This window comes from Ahaetulla prasina, chromosome 4 (assembly GCF_028640845.1).
Source record: "Ahaetulla prasina isolate Xishuangbanna chromosome 4, ASM2864084v1, whole genome shotgun sequence".
Taxonomy (NCBI): domain Eukaryota; kingdom Metazoa; phylum Chordata; class Lepidosauria; order Squamata; family Colubridae; genus Ahaetulla; species Ahaetulla prasina.
In genome coordinates this window covers 148,834,654-148,853,058 of record NC_080542.1, presented here as the reverse complement: position 1 = coordinate 148,853,058, position 18,405 = coordinate 148,834,654, and the positions used below count along the sequence as shown (strand labels likewise).

Below are 18,405 nucleotides of genomic sequence, written 5' to 3'. Positions count from 1 at the left end.
GAGTGGAAGTCCATCCCTCTTAAAGCAACCCATTCCCCATTACCTTTAATAGACTGCAAAGTATCCAGTACAGGGACGGCTTCGTGGTAGATAAAGTCGTTATCTTTTTTGGATGAACTATACCTAAGAAGGAAAAAAGAGGTCACAAAACTCACTCTTTCTTGCCATCATTGTTAAGTGAATCACTGCCATTGATAAATGAGCAAGCCGCTTATTAAGAGAATCTGGCTTCAGAAGGTTGCAAAAGGGGATCACCCTGACCCCCCCGGAACACTGTGACCGTCGTAAACATGAGTTGGTTACCCAAGCATCTTAATTTTGATCACATAATCATGGGGAGGCTGCAAGGGTAGTGAGAAAAACAAGCAAAAGCCACTTATTTCAGGGCCCTTGTAACTTTTGTAAGGAAGCCAAGAGCAACCTGCACTTAGAAGAAAGGGGGGTGCATGGGGGGGAGGAAGTACAAAAATGGGGTGACTCCCTAGCAACCACTCACTTCCCTCCGATGACGTCCATGGTGAATCTCAGCGCCTCCTGTACAGTTTCAGGCTGGCCCTGTGAGAAATGGACGGTTGGAAATATTTAGATGTATATGTGTGTGTGTATATGTATGTATATATTTATATATATATAATCTCTATCTATCTCATCCTATCTCCTGAAAATCTTAGCAAAATTTTAGTGGTTGATCTCAACAATTGTAGGCATGTGTTTGTGTGTGTGTGTGTGTGTGTGTGTGTAAAACACACAAATGTAGGCAAGAAAAATAGGTATATACAATCTCAGAAAACAAATATATATATATATATATACACACACACACACATAAATATATATATATGTATATATATATATATATATATACACACACCCAAACAGGACACACACCCATCCAATCAGAGCACAAAAAAACCCCATCCAATCAGAGCACAGCCAAGCTCCCACCCAATCAGTTCAAACCCCCCCTAGCAGTTAAAAAGGAAGAAACAGCTGCAATCACACATTGCTCCCAGAAGCACGAAGCTGAAGCCTGAAGATGACGAATGAGACTTCGTCGAAACGTCGCCAAGACACTTCCAATTTTACACGGGAGAAAACCCGAATAACCAAAGACCTACATATATATATATATATATATATATATATATATATATATATATATATATATATATATTTGTTTTCTGAGGTTTTCACGGGTGTTTGTATATAGGTCTTTGGTTGTTCGGGTTTTCTCCCGTGTAAAATTGGAAGTGTCTTGGCGACGTTTCGACGAAGTCCCATTCGTCATCTTCAGGCTTCAGCTTCGTGCTTCTGGGAGCAATGTGTGATCGCAGCTGTTTCTTCCTTTTAACTGCTAGTGGGGGTTTGAACTGATTGGGTGGGAGCTTGGCTGTGCTCTGATTGGATGGGGGGTTTCTGTGCTCTGATTGGCTGGGGTGTGTCCTGTGTTGGTGGGGGCTTGGTTGTGCTCAGTCTAATCTGTGCTGCAGGGGGATTTGAGCTGGTGAGCTGCACTGCTGCTGTTTGGCTTCGTGTTCGTGGTCGTGCTACATCTTCGTAGTGGGTGTCAGTCTGCTGCATGTATGGATTGGAGGGGTTTGAAATGGCTAATGTTGCAGCTGCGGTCTGGCTTCTGGTCCTTGGTCGTGCTTCCTGATCAGTGTGGGTTTGGGTGTGCTTTCTGGGTGGATGTGGTGGTGACATCCTGTGTGGACCTCGTGAGTGTGGGTCTGGTGTCATTCCTCGTGTTAGGGACACGTTTGTCAATAAGGGCAGGTTTCCAAATGGCTGGTAGGCGGAGGTATCATCTCGTTTGTTCATGCTGTGTGGGCGTTTTTCTATCTCGATGGCTTCTCTGATTATTCTGTTGTTAAAGTGTTCAGTTTTGGGGATAGTTCTGGTCTTTTTAAAGTCAATATCGTGTCCTGTGACTTTAAAGTGTTGGACCAGGGAAGAAGTTAGTTCCTCTTTTGAATGAGTTCTTGTGTTCTTCAATCGTGCACTTATTCTTCTGTTGGTTTGTCCAATGTATGTGGTGGGGCAGGCGGTGCATGGGATTTCATATACTCCTTGATTTTCTAACTCAATTTTGTCTTTGGGGTTTCTTAGGATGGTGGATATTTTTGGTTTGTGCAGAATGCTGTCTTGATGTTATGTTTGTGGAGGATCTTGCTGATTCTGTCTGTGGTGCCTTTTATATATGGGAGGAGGGCTGTGCCATTTTCTTGCTCTCTGTCTTGGGTTTTAGTGGGGGTTCTTTTGGATTAGTTTGGTAATCTTATTTCTCTGGAATCCATTGGATGTTAAATGCGTTTGTGAGAGTGTGTAGTTCGGTTTTAGGTGTTGTTCGTCAGCTAAGCATTTTGTTCTAGAGATGAGTGTCTTGGCTACGGAGTTGATCTGTGCTGGGTGGTGGTGTGAGAGTGCATGCAGATAGCGGTTTGTGTGTGTTTTCTTCTGGTAGATGGTGTGTCCTAGGGAGCCATTGGGTTTCTTGTAGACTAAGACATCTAGGAAGGAAGTTGGTTGTTAACTTCTGTTTCCATGGTGAACTGTATTTTGGGGTGTAGGCTATTGAGGTGTGTGAGGAAGTTTTCAAGTTTTTCTTTCCGTGTGGCCAGATTATGAAGGTGTCGTCACGATCTGAGCCAGAGTTTGGGTTTGTGATCAGATTTTCTAGTGCTTGGGTTTCAAAGTGTTCCATGTAGAGGTTGGCAATGACAGGTGAGAGGGTGATCCCATGGGTGCGCCTTCTATTTGTTTGTATTTTTGTCCGTTATAGATGAAGTATGTGTTGATAGGCAGTGGTTGGTCAGATCTAGTATGTGCTTGGGGGTTATATTTGTTTTGGATAGCTGTCAAGGCTTCTTTGATTGGCACTTGGGTGAAGAGGATATGACATCAAAGCTCACGAGTAGGTCGCTGGGCTGTAAGTTTTGTTTCTTTATGATCTCTATGAACTGGAATGAGTTTTTACGTGAGGCGATGGATTCTGCATAGGGCTGTAGTTGTTTCGAGAAATTTGGCTAGGTTTTGTAGAGGTGAGCCTATGGAGCTGACTATGGGTCTGAGTGGGGGTTCCTTCTTTGTGTATCTTGGGAGGCCGAGAGCTTAGGGCATCTGGATGATTTCTCTGGGAATGATTCTTTGTTGGATTTCTTCGCTGATGGGGAGGCTTTTATTTTGGATCTAGTGGTTTTTCTAGGTAGGTGGTGGGGTCTGTTTTTAGGGCTTGTATGCAGGGTCTTGGAGTAGGTTGGTTAATTTGGTTTGGTAGTCAGATGTGTTCATAACCACCGTATGCTGCCCTTGTCTGCTGGTAGGATTATTATGCTGGTATCTTTTTCAGGTTAAGTAGTGCTGTCTGTTCCTCTTGGGTAAGTTGCTTTTGGGTGGCTTGCTGCTGCAGAGGATGTTGGTGATTTCAGTCTGATTTTGTTAGCGTCATCGGGGTTGATTTTGGTCAGGCTGGTTTCAACTCCGCATATAATGGTCTCAGTGGGATGTATTTGGGAGTGACTGCAAAGTTGAACTTTGGAAAGGACATCGGTTTCAGCTTTGGTGAGGATCCTATCTGAGATGTTATGCACTGTTTGTTTCATGTGTTGCTGTGAGGGTGGAGGGGTTTGTTTCATGCTCTTGTAGTCTTCGGAGTTTGTTGGTGTGCGTGTCTGTCTTGAGGGTGGTCTGTGTTTCGCCTCCAGACGGCAAGTTGTTTTGGATTTGTCCCAAAGTGCCGGTGCATCTTGTTGCTGAGTTTGAGGTGAAGTGTGAGGAGATCTTTGTTGATTTGATCTAGGAGGAATCTTTTGTGTGAAGTTCATTTCTGATTAAGGCCAATTTCTTTTAGGATGCTGCTTGGTGGCTGCAGAGTTGAGGAATTTCAATTGGAAGCATTTGGGGATTAAATTTCATCGGGCAGTTTTGTGAGGAATGCGAGGTCACATAAAATGGAAGCTCTTGACTTCTAGTTTTCATAGGTCCTGGTCAGATGGTGATTTCTCCGAGAGGTGCAATATTTGTTTTCTGAGGTTTTCACTGGTGTTTGTATATAGGTCTTTGGTTGTTCGGGTTTCCCTGTAAAATTAGAATCTTGGCGACGCTTCGACGAAGTCTCATTATCTTCAGGCTTCAGCTTCGTTTGGGAGCAATGTGTGATCGCAGCTGTTTCTTCCTTTTAACTGCTAGTGGGGTTTGAACTGATTGGTGAGCTTGGCTGTGCTCTGATTGGATGGGGTTTCTGTGCCTGATTGGCTGGGGTGTGTCCCAGTTGGTGGGGGCTTGTGCTCAGTCTAATCTGTGCTGCAGGGGATTTGAGCTGGTGAGCTGCACTGCTGCTGTTGGCTCGTGGTTCGTGGTCGCATACATCTTCGTGAGGGTGTCAGTCTGCTGCATGTATGGATTGGAGGGGTTTAGTGGCTAAGCATGTGGGTCCTCTGGTCCTGATCGTGCTTCCTGATCGTGCAGGATGGGGTGGTGACATCCTGTGTGGACCTCGTGAGTGTGGGTCTGGTGTCATTCCTCGTGTTAGGGACACGTTTGTCAATAAGGGCAGGTTTCAAATGGCTGGTAGGCGGAGGTATCATCTCGTTTGTTCATGCTGTGTGGGCGTTTTCTATCTCGATGGCTTCTCTGATTATTCTGTTGTTAAAGTGTTCAGTTTTGGCGATAGTTCTGGTCTTTTAAAGTCAATATCGTGTCCTGTGACTTTAAAGTGTTGGACCAGGAAGAAGTTGGTTCCTCTTTTGAATGAGTTCTTGTGTTCTTCAATGCGTGCACTTATTCTTCTGTTGGTTTGTCCGATGTATGTGGTGGGGCAGGCGGTGCAAGGGATTTCATATACTCCTTGATTTTCTAACTCAATTTTGTTTTGGGGGTTTCTTAGGATGGTGGATATTTTTTGTTTTGTGCAGAATGCTGTCTTGATGTTATGTTTGTGGAGGATCTTGCTGATTCTGTCTGTGGTGCCTTTTATATATGGGAGGAGGGCTGTGCCATTTTCTTGTTCTCTGTCTTGGGTTTTAGTGGGGGGTTCTTTTTGGATTTGTTTGGTAATCTTAATTCTCTGGAATCCATTGGATGTTACAAAACGTTTGTGAGAGTGTGTAGTTTTAGGTGTTGTTACGTCAGCTAAGCATTTTGTTCTAGAGATGAGTGTCTTGGCTACGGAGTTGATCTGTGCTGGGTGGTGGTGTGAGTGCATGCAGATAGGCGGTTTTGTGTGTGTTTTCTTCTGGTAGATGGTGTGTCCTAGGGAGCCATTGGGTTTCTTGTAGACTAAGACATCTAGGAAGGGAAGTTGGTTGTTAACTTCTGTTTCCATGGTGAACTGTATTTTGGGGTGTAGGCTATTGAGGTGTGTGAGGAAGTTTTCAAGTTTTTCTTTCCCGTGTGGCCAGATTATGATTTCATTGCCATGACAATGACAATGAAAATTGTCATTGCCAACCTCTACATGGAACACTTTGAAACCCAAGCACTAGAAAAATCTGATCACAAACCCAAACTCTGGCTCAGATACGTAGACGACACCTTCATAATCTGGCCACACGGGAAAGAAAAACTTGAAAACTTCCTCACACACCTCAATAGCCTACACCCCAAAATACAGTTCACCATGGAAACAGAAGTTAACAACCAACTTCCCTTCCTAGATGTCTTAGTCTACAAGAAACCCAATGGCTCCCTAGGACACACCATCTACCAGAAGAAAACACACACAAACCGCTATCTGCATGCACTCTCACACCACCACCCAGCACAGATCAACTCTCAAGCCAAGACACTCATCTCTAGAACAAAATGCTTAGCTGTGAACAACACCTAAAAACGAACTACACACTCACAAACGTACTAACATCCAATGGATTCCAGAGAAATAAGATTACCAAACTAATCAAAAAGAACCCCCACTAAAACCCAAGACAGAGAGCAAGAAAATGGCACAGCCCTCCTCCCATATATAAAAGGCACCACAGACAGAATCAGCAGGATCCTCCACAAACATAACATCAAGACAGCATTCTGCACAAACCAAAAAATATTCACCATCCTAAGAAACCCCAAAGACAAAATTGAGTTAGAAAATCAAGGAGTATATGAAATCCATGCACGCCTGCCCACCACATACATTGGACAAACCAACAGAAGAATAAGTGCGCATTGAAGAACACAAGAACTCATTCAAAAAAGAACCAACTTCTTCCCTGGTCCAACACTTTAAAGTCTGGGACACGATATTGACTTTAAAAAGACCAGAACCTATCGTAAAACTGAACACTTTAACAACAGAATAATCAGAGAAGCCATCGAGATAAACGCCCACAGCATGAACAAAGCGAGATGATACCTCCGCCTACCAGCCATTTGAAACCTGCCCTTATTGACAAACGTGTCCCTAACACGAGGAATGACACCAGACCCACACTCACGAGGTCCACACAGGATGTCACCACCACACATCCACCCAGAAAGCACACCCAAACCCACACTGATCAGGAAGCACGACCAAGGACCAGAAGCCAGACCGCAGCTGCAACATTAGCCACTTCAAACCCCTCCAATCCATACATGCAGCAGACTGTCACCACTCGAAGATGTAGCCCGACCACGAACACGAAGCCAAACAGCAGCAGTGCAGCTCACCAGCTCAAATCCCCCTGCAGCACAGATTAGACTGAGCACAACCAAGCCCCCACCAACACAGGACACACCCCCAGCCAATCAGAGCACAGAAAAAACCCCATCCAATCAGAGCACAGCCAAGCTCCCACCCAATCAGTTCAAACCCCCACTAGCAGTTAAAAGGAAGAAACAGCTGCGATCACACATTGCTCCCAGAAGCACGGTTGAAGCCTGAAGATGACGAATGAGACTGCAAACGTCGCCAAGACACTTCCAATTTTACACGGAGAAAACCCAACAACCAAAGACCTATATACAAACACCCGTGAAAACCTCAGAAAACAAATATTGCACCTCTACGGGAGGAAATCCACCATCTGACCAGGACCTATGAAAACTAGAAGTCCAAAGAGCTTCCATTTTATGTGACCTCGCATTCCTACTTAAACTGCTGATGAAAATTTAATCCCCAAATGCTTCCAATTGAAATTCCACTCCAACTCTGCAGCCACCAAACGATCCTAAAAAGAACAGAATTGGCCTTAATCAGAAATGAACTTCACACAAAAGATTCCTCCTAGATCAAATCAACAAAGATCTCCTCACACTTCACCTCAAACTCAGCAACAAGATGCACCCGCACTTTGGGACAAATCCAAACAACTTGCCGTCTGGAGGCGAAACACAGACCACCCTCAAGACAGACACGCACACCAACAAACTCAAGACTACAAGAACGCCAGAAACAAACCCTCCACCCTCACAGCAACACATGAAACAAACAGTGCATAACATCTCAGATAGGATCCTCACCAAAGCTGAAACCGATGTCCTTTCCAAAGGATTCAACTTTGCAGTCACTCCCAAATACATCCCCACTGAGACCATTATATGGAGTTGAAACCAGCCTGACCAAAATCAACCCGATGACGCTAACAAAATCAGACTCAAATCACCAACATCCTCTGCAGCAGCAAGCCACCCAAAAGCAACTTACCCAAAGAGGAACAGACAGCACTACTTAACCTGAAAAAAGATACCAGCATAATAATCCTACCAGCAGACAAGGGCAACGCCACGGTGGTTATGAACACATCTGACTACCAAACCAAATTAACCAACCTACTCCAAGACCCTGCATACAAGCCCCTAAAAACAGACCCCACCACCTACCTAGCAAAATACACTAGATCCAAAATAAAAGCCTCCCCCATCAGCGAAGAAATCCAACAAAGAATCATTCCCAGAGAGAAATCATCCAGATGCCCTAAGCTCTACGGCCTCCCCAAGATACACAAAGAAGGAACCCCACTCAGACCCATAGTCAGCTCCATAGGCTCACCTCTACAAAACCTAGCCAAATTTCTCGCCAAACAACTACAGCCCTATGCAGAATCCATCGCCTCACACGTAAAAAACTCATTCCAGTTCATAGAGATCATAAAGAAACAAAACTTACAGCCCAGCGACCTACTCGTGAGCTTTGATGTCATATCCCTCTTCACCCAAGTGCCAATCAAAGAAGCCTTGACAGCTATCCAAAACAAATATAACCCCCCCAAGCACATACTAGATCTGACCAACCACTGCCTATCCAACACATACTTCATCTATAACGGACAAAAATACAAACAAATAGAAGGCGCACCCATGGGATCACCCCTCTCACCTGTCATTGCCAACCTCTACATGGAACACTTTGAAACCCAAGCACTAGAAAAATCTGATCACAAACCCAAACTCTGGCTCAGATACGTAGACGACACCTTCATAATCTGGCCACACGGGAAGAAAACTTGAAAACTTCCTCACACACCTCAATAGCCTACACCCCAAAATACAGTTCACCATGGAAACAGAAGTTAACAACCAACTTCCCTTCCTAGATGTCTTAGTCTACAAGAAACCCAATGGCTCCCTAGGACACACCATCTACCAGAAGAAAACACACACAAACCGCTATCTGCATGCACTCTCACACCACCACCCAGCACAGATCAACTCAGAGCCAAGACACTCATCTCTAGAACAAAATGCTTAGCTGACGAACAACACCTAAAAACCGAACTACACACTCTCACAAACGTACTAACATCCAATGGATTCCAGAGAAATAAGATTACCAAACTAATCCAAAAAGAACCCCCCACTAAAACCCAAGACAGAGAGCAAGAAAATGGCACAGCCCTCCTCCCATATATAAAAGGCACCACAGACAGAATCAGCAAGATCCTCCACAAACATAACATCAAGACAGCATTCTGCACAAACCACAAAATATCCACCATCCTAAGAAACCCCAAAGACAAAATTGAGTTAGAAAATCAAGGAGTATATGAAATCCCATGCACCGCCTGCCCCACCACATACATTGGACAAACCAACAGAAGAATAAGTGCACGCATTGAAGAACACAAGAACTCATTCAAAAAAGAGGAACCAACTTCTTCCCTGGTCCAACACTTTAAAGTCACAGGACACGATATTGACTTTAAAAAGACCAGAACTATCGCCAAAACTGAACACTTTAACAACAGAATAATCAGAGAAGCCATCGAGATAGAAAAACGCCCACACAGCATGAACAAACGAGATGATACCTCCCGCCTACCAGCCATTTGAAACCTGCCTTATTGACAAACGTGTCCCTAACACGAGGAATGACACCAGACCCACACTCACGAGGTCCACACAGGATGTCACCACCACACATCCACCCAGAAGCACACCCAAACAGGACACACGCCCATCCAATCAGAGCACAAAAAAAACCCCATCCAATCAGAGCACAGCCAAGCTCCCACCCAATCAGTTCAAACCCCCACTAGCAGTTAAAAGGAAGAAACAGCTGCGATCACACATTGCTCCCAGAAGCACGAAGCTGAAGCCTGAAGATGACGAATGAGACGGGAGAAAACCCGAACAACCAAAGACCTATATATATATATATATATATGTATATATATATATATATACACACACCCAAACAGGACACACACCCATCCAATCAGAGCACAACCCCCCATCCAATCAAAGCACAGCCAAGCTCCCACCCAATCAGTTCAAACCCCCACTAGCAGTTAAAAGGAAGAAACAGCTGCGATCACACTTTGCTCCCAGAAGCACGAAGCTCAAGCCTGAAGATGACGAATGAGACTCACGAAACGTCGCCAAGACACTTCCAATTTTACACGGGAGAAAACCCGAACAACCAAAGACCTATATATATATATATATATATATATATATATATATAGTTAAAAAGGAAGAAACAGCTGCGATCATACATTGCTCCTAGAAGCACGAAGCTGTAACGAATGAGACTTCGTCAAAATGTCGCCAAGACACTTCTAATTTTACGCGGGAGAAAACCCGAATAACCAAAAACCTACATACAAATACCCGCGAAAACCTCAGAAAACAAATATACATAATATATGTATATACACACACATATACAAAACACACACACACACATATATGGTGTAGGGTTTCCTGCCTGGGCAGGGGGTTGGACTAGAAGACTTCCAAGGTCCCTTCCAACTCTGTTGTTACGAAATATGAAATATATATATATCTGTTTTATATATATATATACACCTATTTTCCTTGCCTCACTAGCTCAATTCAAAGATATTGATCACAGACTAATTGAGAGATATCACAAATTAATAAACCCAAAGACATTTATCATAGTTAAGTGCAAAGGTATTTATCTGTCTGCCAATGTTTTCTTACCCAGCTAGATAACATCTTCAGCACCGATGGTGTCACCTAAAGGAAAGGGAAAGGTTCCCCTCGCACATTTGTGCTAGTCGTTGCCGACTCTAGGGGGCGGTGCTCATCTCCGTTTCAAAGCCAAAAAGCCAGCGCTGTCCGAAGACGTCTCCGTGGTCATGTGGCCGGCATGACTCAACGCCAAAGGCGCACGGAACGCTGTTCCCTTCCCACCAAAGGTGGTCCCTATTTTTTCTACTTGCATTTTTTACGTGCTTTTGAACTGCTAGGTTGGCAGAAGCTGGGACAAGTAACAGGAGCTCACCCCATTACACGGCAGCACTGGGGATTCGAACCACTGAGCTGCCGACCTTTCGATTGACAAGCTCAGCATCTTAGCCCCTGAGCCACCTTAGCGTCACCCAGTTGGGTCCTAAAACGTCTGCAAGAAAACTACCCAGCTCAGAGAGCCCCAAAGACCCCACAATATTCCTCCTCCTTCTACTCCTCTCTCTATCTCTTATCCTTCCCTTCGCAAACCCCACACTCCTTCTAGCACTGATGACGTTCCCTAGACGGGTCATGAAATGTCTGCAAGGGAACCATCCAGCTCAGAGATCACTGAAGGACCCGATTGTCCTCCCCCTCCTCCTCTACTCCACCTTTTTGTCTCCACAAACCCCACTGCCTTCTAGCCCTAATGGTCTTTCCTCCTCCTCCTCCACTTCCTCCTGCCTTACGTTTCCTAGTTGGCATCTGCAAAAAAACCACCCAGCTCAGAGAACACCAGGGACCCCACAATCTTTTTCCTCGTCCTCTTCTTCCTCCTCTCCACAAACCCCACTCCCTTCTACCCCTTCCTCCTCCCTTCTGGCACTCATCATGTTCCCTAACCGGGTCATGAAACGTCTGTAAGGAAACCACCCAGATCAGAGCGCACCAGGGACCACACAATCTTTCCTCGTCCTCCTCCTTTCTGCACTCCCTCCCTCCCTCCTACCAAGGATGACGTTCCCTAGTTGGGTCGTGAGACGTCTGCAAGGAAGCCACGAGATTCTTAGGGGAACCCGATGAGCCCCACCCTTCCATGGAGCTCCATTTTATTCTCTCATAATTATACTGATCATCCAATCATTTGGCCCAGAGTGAAGCAGCTGGATTTTAAAGCCCCAAATGTTGATATTAAACCACACACCCCGCAGAAAATGGGGTCAAGGGAGAGAGGAGGCGAGGACGAGGAACAAAGTCTTACCTTGGCCAACCGGATGGCTTCGTTGAGTTTATCCAGGGCGCTCTGGAAGTAGGTGACCTGCAAAGGGATCAGAGATTCAATCGGCTGCTTTTTCAAACCAGGTTTGTTTTCTCAAACCAGGTTTTGGGGGTCTCTTTGCTCAGGGGACCTGCTGGAAAGAGAAGATCCAGCCCCCGCATGGCGGTGGCCTTTGTCGCTGTTTTTTTCCAACCGGTCAGGAAGGAAATTCTGGGTAAGTCCTCGATTTACAAGCATCGAGGCCCAATTTTCCATCGCAAAGTGAAACACGGGCTAAATGAGTTCCACCCTCTTTCATAACCGGTTGGAAGAAAATATAGCTAATCCTCGACTTACGACCCAGTTTTCCATCGCTAAGCGAAACATGGGTTAAATGAGTTTTGCCCTATTTTATAACCGGTTGGAAAAACTTAAGACCTCGGCTTAACGACCACAATTGAGCACCAAAATTCCATCGCTAAGTGAGACATGAGTTAAGTGATTTTCACCCTGTTGTCCAACTGCTCAGAAGAAAATATAGAAAGTCCTCGATTTTTGATCGTAATCGAGCCCCTATTTTCTGTTGTTAGTGAGACATGGGTTAAATGAGCTTCATCCTATTTTGTAACTGGTCGGAAGAACATACAGGAAAATCCTTGACTTACGAATGCAATTGAGCCCCAAAACTACATCACTAAGCGGGACATCTGTTAAGTGAATTTTGCCCCATTTTACAACCTTTCTGCCCCCAGTTGCCAAGTGAATTGCAGCAGTCGTTAAGTGAAGAACATGGTCGTTAAGTGAATCTGGATTCCCCCTTGACTTTGTGACCAGAGGTTGCAAAAGAGGATCATATGACCCTTGGGATGCTGTGACCGTCGTAAATACAAGTCAATGGCTGAGCATCTGAATTTTGATCACGTGACCGTAGGGTCATTAATTGTGAAGAACAGTCCTAAGTCCCTTTTTTCACCGCCACTGCAACTACGAGCGGTTGCTAAGCGAACCTGTTGTGACTCGTCCTCCCTCCTCTCCTCAGCCAGGCCCCTCCCGTCTCCAACCGGGCCTTTTATCAGACTCCAAGTCTGATAATGAAGATGAACGGCCTGTCATGCCTCCAGCCCCCAGCCCTGGCCCCATGCCCGGAGAGGATTCCAGGAGTGAAAGGACAAGCCCAATAAACCTCTCTCATACAGCGTGTGTTCCTTTGGCTCAGCCAGGTGCTGGAATTACTCGGCCCTACTCCCTCTGATCCCTCCCTTTCCCAGAAGCTGACAGCAGATCCAGCTGAAGACAATTCAGATTGGGTAGACCCTCGCTTCCGGAGATCTGAGAGGCGACGCCAGCAGAAGGAGGGGTGGGGCAGGCCTGGATAAATGCTGAGTCATGGAGCCACACCCCACAGCCTATATAAAGGACCTGCTTTTGGCATTCCAACCTTGAGTCAAACAAAGTCTTATCTAGTTTGCTGATATCGGATCCTATTGCTGAAGTCACAACTTGGACTCCTGCCTGCCCTGATAAACCTCGAAGGAACTTGGCAAGCTGCAGAGGCTTTGTTGCCAAATTTGTTACTGACTTCCTTGATTCGTTCGTCGGAGTGGGACACGACGGAACCGTTGTAAGTCCAGGACTCCCTGTAACATGATGGTTAAGCGAATCTGGCTTCCACCCTTGTCCAAAGGTCACAACAGGGTATCAGGCGGCCTTGCAATGTTACGACCATCATAAATACGAATCAGTTGTGAAAAATGATCCTGAGGGCTTTTTTTCAGTGCTGTTGCAACTTTGAGTTGTTGCTAAGCGAACCGTCGTAAGTTGAGCACCTCCCTTGTATCTGACCTGGTTCTCATTCCTTCTAGGATTGTTTTGGCCATAATTGACGGTTCCCCACAGGTTCAATGGCAGACAGGGTCGAAGGGCCGGGGGCTGTCTATCAAAACCAGGAGACCACATCCACCAGCCCAAGGATCAGATTTTGGGGAAGGGTCTGGCCAACTTACCCTCTCGCCATACTTCTGCTGCTCCTCTGCCTGTTTTCCCATGTGTAACTTTGGGGAGGGAGAGAGGAGGACAAAGGGAAGGAAGGGAGGGAGGGAGGAGACAAAACAGGGAGGGAGGGGGAAAGAGGGAAAGGAGGGAGGGACGGAAGAAGGAAGGGGAGAAAAGAAGGGAAGGAAGAGTGGGAGGGAGAGCAGGAAAAAGGAAGCAGAGAAAAGGAAGGAGAAAGCAAGGAAGGAAAGAAAAGAGAAGAGGAAGAAAGGGAAGGAGGGGGAAAGAGGAAAGAAGGGAATGGAGAACGGGAGGAAGGAGAAAAGGGAAGGAGGGAAGGAAAAAAGGAAGCAGAAAAAAGGAGGAGGAAGGAAAGAGAAGGGGGAGGGAGGAAGGAAGGAAAAAAAGAAACAAGGAAGGAGAAAAGCAAGACATCTTAAGTGTGTCCACAAAACACTGAATTCTGGGAGTTGAAGTCCTCCCCTTTTAAAGGCGGACGCGGGGGCCCATATCAGGTTCGGGGAGTGCGCCCGCGCTATCTACGAGCGATTGCGCACTCCGGTCCCCCGATAGTTTCCCGTTCCCCGAGTGGCTTAAATCCTCAGAAGCTGGACCTTCGCCTGATGTTATGCAATGCCAGGTCCGTTATAAATAAAGCCCCCCTCATCTCCGATCTTATACAGGAGGGGGGTGCGGACCTGATTGGCATTTCGGAGACCTGGTTGGGCACGGAAGGGGGGGTTCCCCTGATAGAGATGTGCCCACCAGGTTTCCGTGCGTTCCATCAGGCCAGGGCCCAGGGTAGGGGTGGGGGAGTGGCGGTTATTATCAACGAGAGTCTTGAGCCGAGAGAGATCACTGTGCCACAGATAACTGGATGTGAGTCCCTCCTTGTGAAGTGGGGCCGTGGGGTTCAGGTGGGTTTACTGATCACATACCTAGCTCCTTGCTGCGTGACAGAAACCCTGCCTGAGCTGTTGGAGGTGGTCGCCGGGACGGCAGTAGAGATCCCCAGGCTTATGGTCATGGGGGATTTCAATCTGCCGTCGGTGGGGATAGCATCTACATCAGCTCGGGAGTTCATGGCTTCCATGACGGCCTTGAACCTGACCCAGTTAGTGAACGACCCCACTCACATCGGGGGAAACACTCTAGATTTGATTTTTGTCTCTGGACAGTGGTTGAATGATCTGGAATTAGGGGAGTTAGTTATCAGACCCCTGTCATGGTCAGATCATTCGTTCTTTCAGCTGGACTTTCGAACCGCCGACCCCCGCCGCAGGGAGACGGAATCGATTCGCTGGTTCCGTCCCAGGCGCCTGATGGACCCTGGAAGGTTCCAGATGGAGCTTGGCCCATTCCCTGAGGATTTAGCCCACGACTCGGCTGGAGCTCTGGTCGCCGCCTGGGATCGGGCGGCGGCTGGTGCTCTAGATCGAGTCGTGCCTTTGCGGCCTCTGACCTGGTGCCGGTCTCGTTTAGCCCCTTGGTACTCCAAGGGGCTGAGGGAGATGAAGTGCCGGAAAAGACGCCTAGAGAGTATCTGGAGGGCCAGCCGCTCCGAATCTGACCGGACACTAGTTAGGTCTCAAATTCGGACCTATCTAGTGGCGATGAGGCTGGCAAAACGGGAGTATTTTTCCAACCTCATTGCATCAGCAGATAACCGCCCAGCCGCCCTGTTTAGGGTGACCCGCTCGCTCCTCCATCAGGGAGCGGTAGAGGATCCCTTAGAGGGTCGAGCTGAGGAATTTGGACAATATCTGTTTGATAAAATCGCTCAGATTCGGGAAGGGTTGGACACAGATTGGGTAGATCCGGGTGGGATGGGAGAGGCAGGTCTTGATGTTACTATCTGGGATGAGTTTGATTCTGTGGCTCCTGAGGACATGGACAGGTTAATGGGGGGATTGAATGCGACCACATGTTTATTGGACCCATGTCCCTCCTGGTTGGTACTGGCCACTCGGGAGGTGACACGAGGCTGGCTCCAGAAAATTGTGAACGCTTCTTTGATGGAGGGTGTTTTCCCTGCCGCCTTGAAAGAGGTGGTGGTGAGGCCCCTCCTCAAGAAGCCTTCCATGGACCCAGCTATTTTAGCAAATTATCGTCCGGTCTCCAACCTTCGCTTTGTGGCAAAGGTTGTCGAGAGTGTGGTTGCACGACAGTTGCCCCAGTACCTGGATGAAACTGTCTATCTTGATCCGTTCCAGTCCGGTTTCCGGCCTGGTTACAGCACGGAAACAGCCTTGGTCGCGTTGGTTGATGATCTCTTGAGGGCTCGGGACAGAGGTTGTTCCTCTGTCCTGGTCCTATTAGATCTCTCAGCGGCTTTTGATACCATCGATCATGGTATCCTGCTGCGCCGGCTCGGGGGACTTGGAGTGGGGGGCACTGTTCATTGGTGGTTCTCCTCCTACCTCTCCGACCGGTCGCAGACGGTGTTGACAGGGGGACAGAGATCGACCCCGAGGTGCCTCTTATGTGGGGTGCCGCAAGGGTCGGTTCTCTCGCCTCTTCTGTTCAACATCTATATGAAGCCGCTGGGTGAGATCATCCGTGGTCTTGGGGTGAGTTGTCATCTATACGCTGATACTCAGCTCTATATTTCCACCCCTAACCACCCCAACGAGGCTGTTGAAGTGATGTCCCAGTGCCTGGAGGCCGTACGGGTCTGGATGGGGAGGAACAGACTCAGACTCAATCCCACCAAGACCGAGTGGCTGTGGATGCCGGCGGCCCGGTACAGTCAGCTAATTCCATCGCTGACCATTGGGGGCGAGCTATTGGCCCCCACGGAAAGGGCTCGCAATCTGGGCGTCCTCCTGGATGCACGGCTGTCTTTAGAAGATCATATGATGGCCGTCACCAGGGGAGCTTTTCATCAGGTTCGCCTGATACGCCAGTTACGCCCCTTTCTGGATCGGGCTTCCTTATGCACGGTCGCTCATGCCCTTGTTACATCCCGCCTGGACTACTGTAATGCTCTCTACATGGGGCTCCCCTTGAAGGGTACCCGGAGACTCCAACTGGTCCAGAATGCGGCTGTGCGGGTGATAGAGGGAGCTCCTTGTGGCTCCCATATAACACCCCTCCTGCGTAATCTGCACTGGCTCCCGGTGGTCTTCCGGGTTCACTTCAAGGTACTTGTTATCACCTTTAAAGTGCTCCATGGCTTAGGGCCAGGATATTTACAGGACCGCCTACTGTCACCATTAGCCTCTCACCGACCAGTGCGCTCTCACAGAGAGGGCCTCCTTCGGATACCATCAGCTAAACAATGTCAGCTGGCGACATCCAGGGGGAGGGCCTTCTCTGTGGGGGCTCCTACCCTCTGGAACGAGCTCCCTCTGGGGCTTCGTCAACTCCCCGACCTCAGGTCCTTCCGTCGCGAGCTGAAGACGTTGCTGTTTCGAAGAGCAGGACTGGCGTGAACGAAGCTTTAATTTGTTTTTTAAATTAGGGGTTTTAAACAGGGTTTTAAATTTGTATTTAAAAGTTTTAGGCCATCAATTGAATTAATTTTCTATTCTTTTTGCTGTTTTATATGTATTATATATTTTCTGTTGTTTTATTGGCTGTGAACCGCCCTGAGTCCTTCGGGAGATGGGCGGTATACAAATATAATAAATAAATAAATAAATAAATAAATAAATAAATAAATAAAGCATGCTGGCTGGGGAATTCTGGGAGTTAGCACTCCACCCATGTCTGAAGTTGAAAAACCCTGCTTTAGATGTTGCAAAAGTATGAAGTTGTCCGAGGAGATGCAGCCAATGGGGAGTCTCAATGCCAAGAGGGTTGTATAAATACTAAATACTCACATGGGCCACAGCGGCAAAATAATAGATCTTCATCTGCACCAGTTTCTTCCAGTCCTTCTGGATTTTTCCCAGCAGGGAGGCCGTGTCGGAGTTCTCCAAAGCACGGCAGGCCTCTTTGTAGTAATCCACCACCTTGGAAGAGAGTTCAAATCCCATTTCAAGCATGAAAGACGGCTGAGGGACTTTCAGCCAATCACCAGGAGATTGGGAGTTCTAGTCCCGCCTTAGGCAGGAAAGCCAGCTGAGTGACTCTGGGCCAGTCCTTCTCTGTCAGTCCCACCCACCTCACAGGGTTATTGTTGAAAGGAAGACCGGAGGAGGAAGGGGTTCTCTTGAGTTATTTATAAAATTACAGTACTAAACTGCACAGTGAGTGTGTGTGTGTGTGTGTGTATGGTTGAGAGTATCTTGGCGACGTTTTGACAAGGTCTCACTCATCATCTTCAGGCTGGTGCTTTCAGCTTCATGCTTCGTGCTTCTGTGAGCAAAGCCCGAAGCCGAAAGCACCAGCCTGAAGATGATGAGTGAGACCTCGTCAAAACGTCGCCAAGATACTCTCAACCATACACGGGAAAAGACCCGAATATGCCAAGACCTACATACCTATACCTATGAAATCCTACAAAAACACACACACACACACACATATAAAGGTAAAGGTTCCCCTCGCACATACATGCTAGTTGTTGCCGACTCTAGGGGGCGCTGCTCATCTCCGTTTCAAAGCCGAAGAGCCAGCGCTGTCCGAAGACGTCTCCGTGGTCATGTGGCCGGCATGACTCAACGCCAGAGGCACATGGAACGCTGTTCCCTTCCCACCAAAGGTGGTCCCTATTTTTTCTCCTTGCATTTTTACGTGCTTTTGAAACTGCTAGGTTGGCAGAAGCTGGGACAAGTCACGGGAGCTCACCCCGTTACACGGCAACACTAGGGATTCGAACCACTGAGCTGCCTACCTTTCGATCAACAAGTTCAATGTCCTAGCCCGAGCCACCATGT

General features: G+C 47.3%; 1 protein-coding gene across 3 annotated transcripts in view; it reads right to left on the bottom strand.

Moving 5' to 3' along the window:
- PTPN23 (protein tyrosine phosphatase non-receptor type 23) overlaps positions 1 to 18,405 on the bottom strand; it is a 50,971-nt gene that overhangs the window by 24,586 nt on the left and 7,980 nt on the right. For 2 of the 3 annotated variants that reach the window (XR_009154989.1, XM_058181808.1), the window contains exons 8-12: positions 17,407 to 17,538; positions 13,594 to 13,641; positions 11,594 to 11,650; positions 497 to 555; positions 44 to 123 (exon numbers count right to left, since the gene is read on the bottom strand). Coding sequence is in view for 2 of the 3 variants with exons in the window: in XM_058181808.1 (XP_058037791.1) it covers positions 44 to 123; positions 497 to 555; positions 11,594 to 11,650; positions 13,594 to 13,641; positions 17,407 to 17,538 (376 nt within the window). In the remaining variant the exon portion in view is untranslated. The remainder of the gene's footprint in view (positions 1 to 43; positions 124 to 496; positions 556 to 11,593; positions 11,651 to 13,593; positions 13,642 to 17,406; positions 17,539 to 18,405) is intronic. The other variant, XM_058181809.1, reaches the window with a different exon arrangement.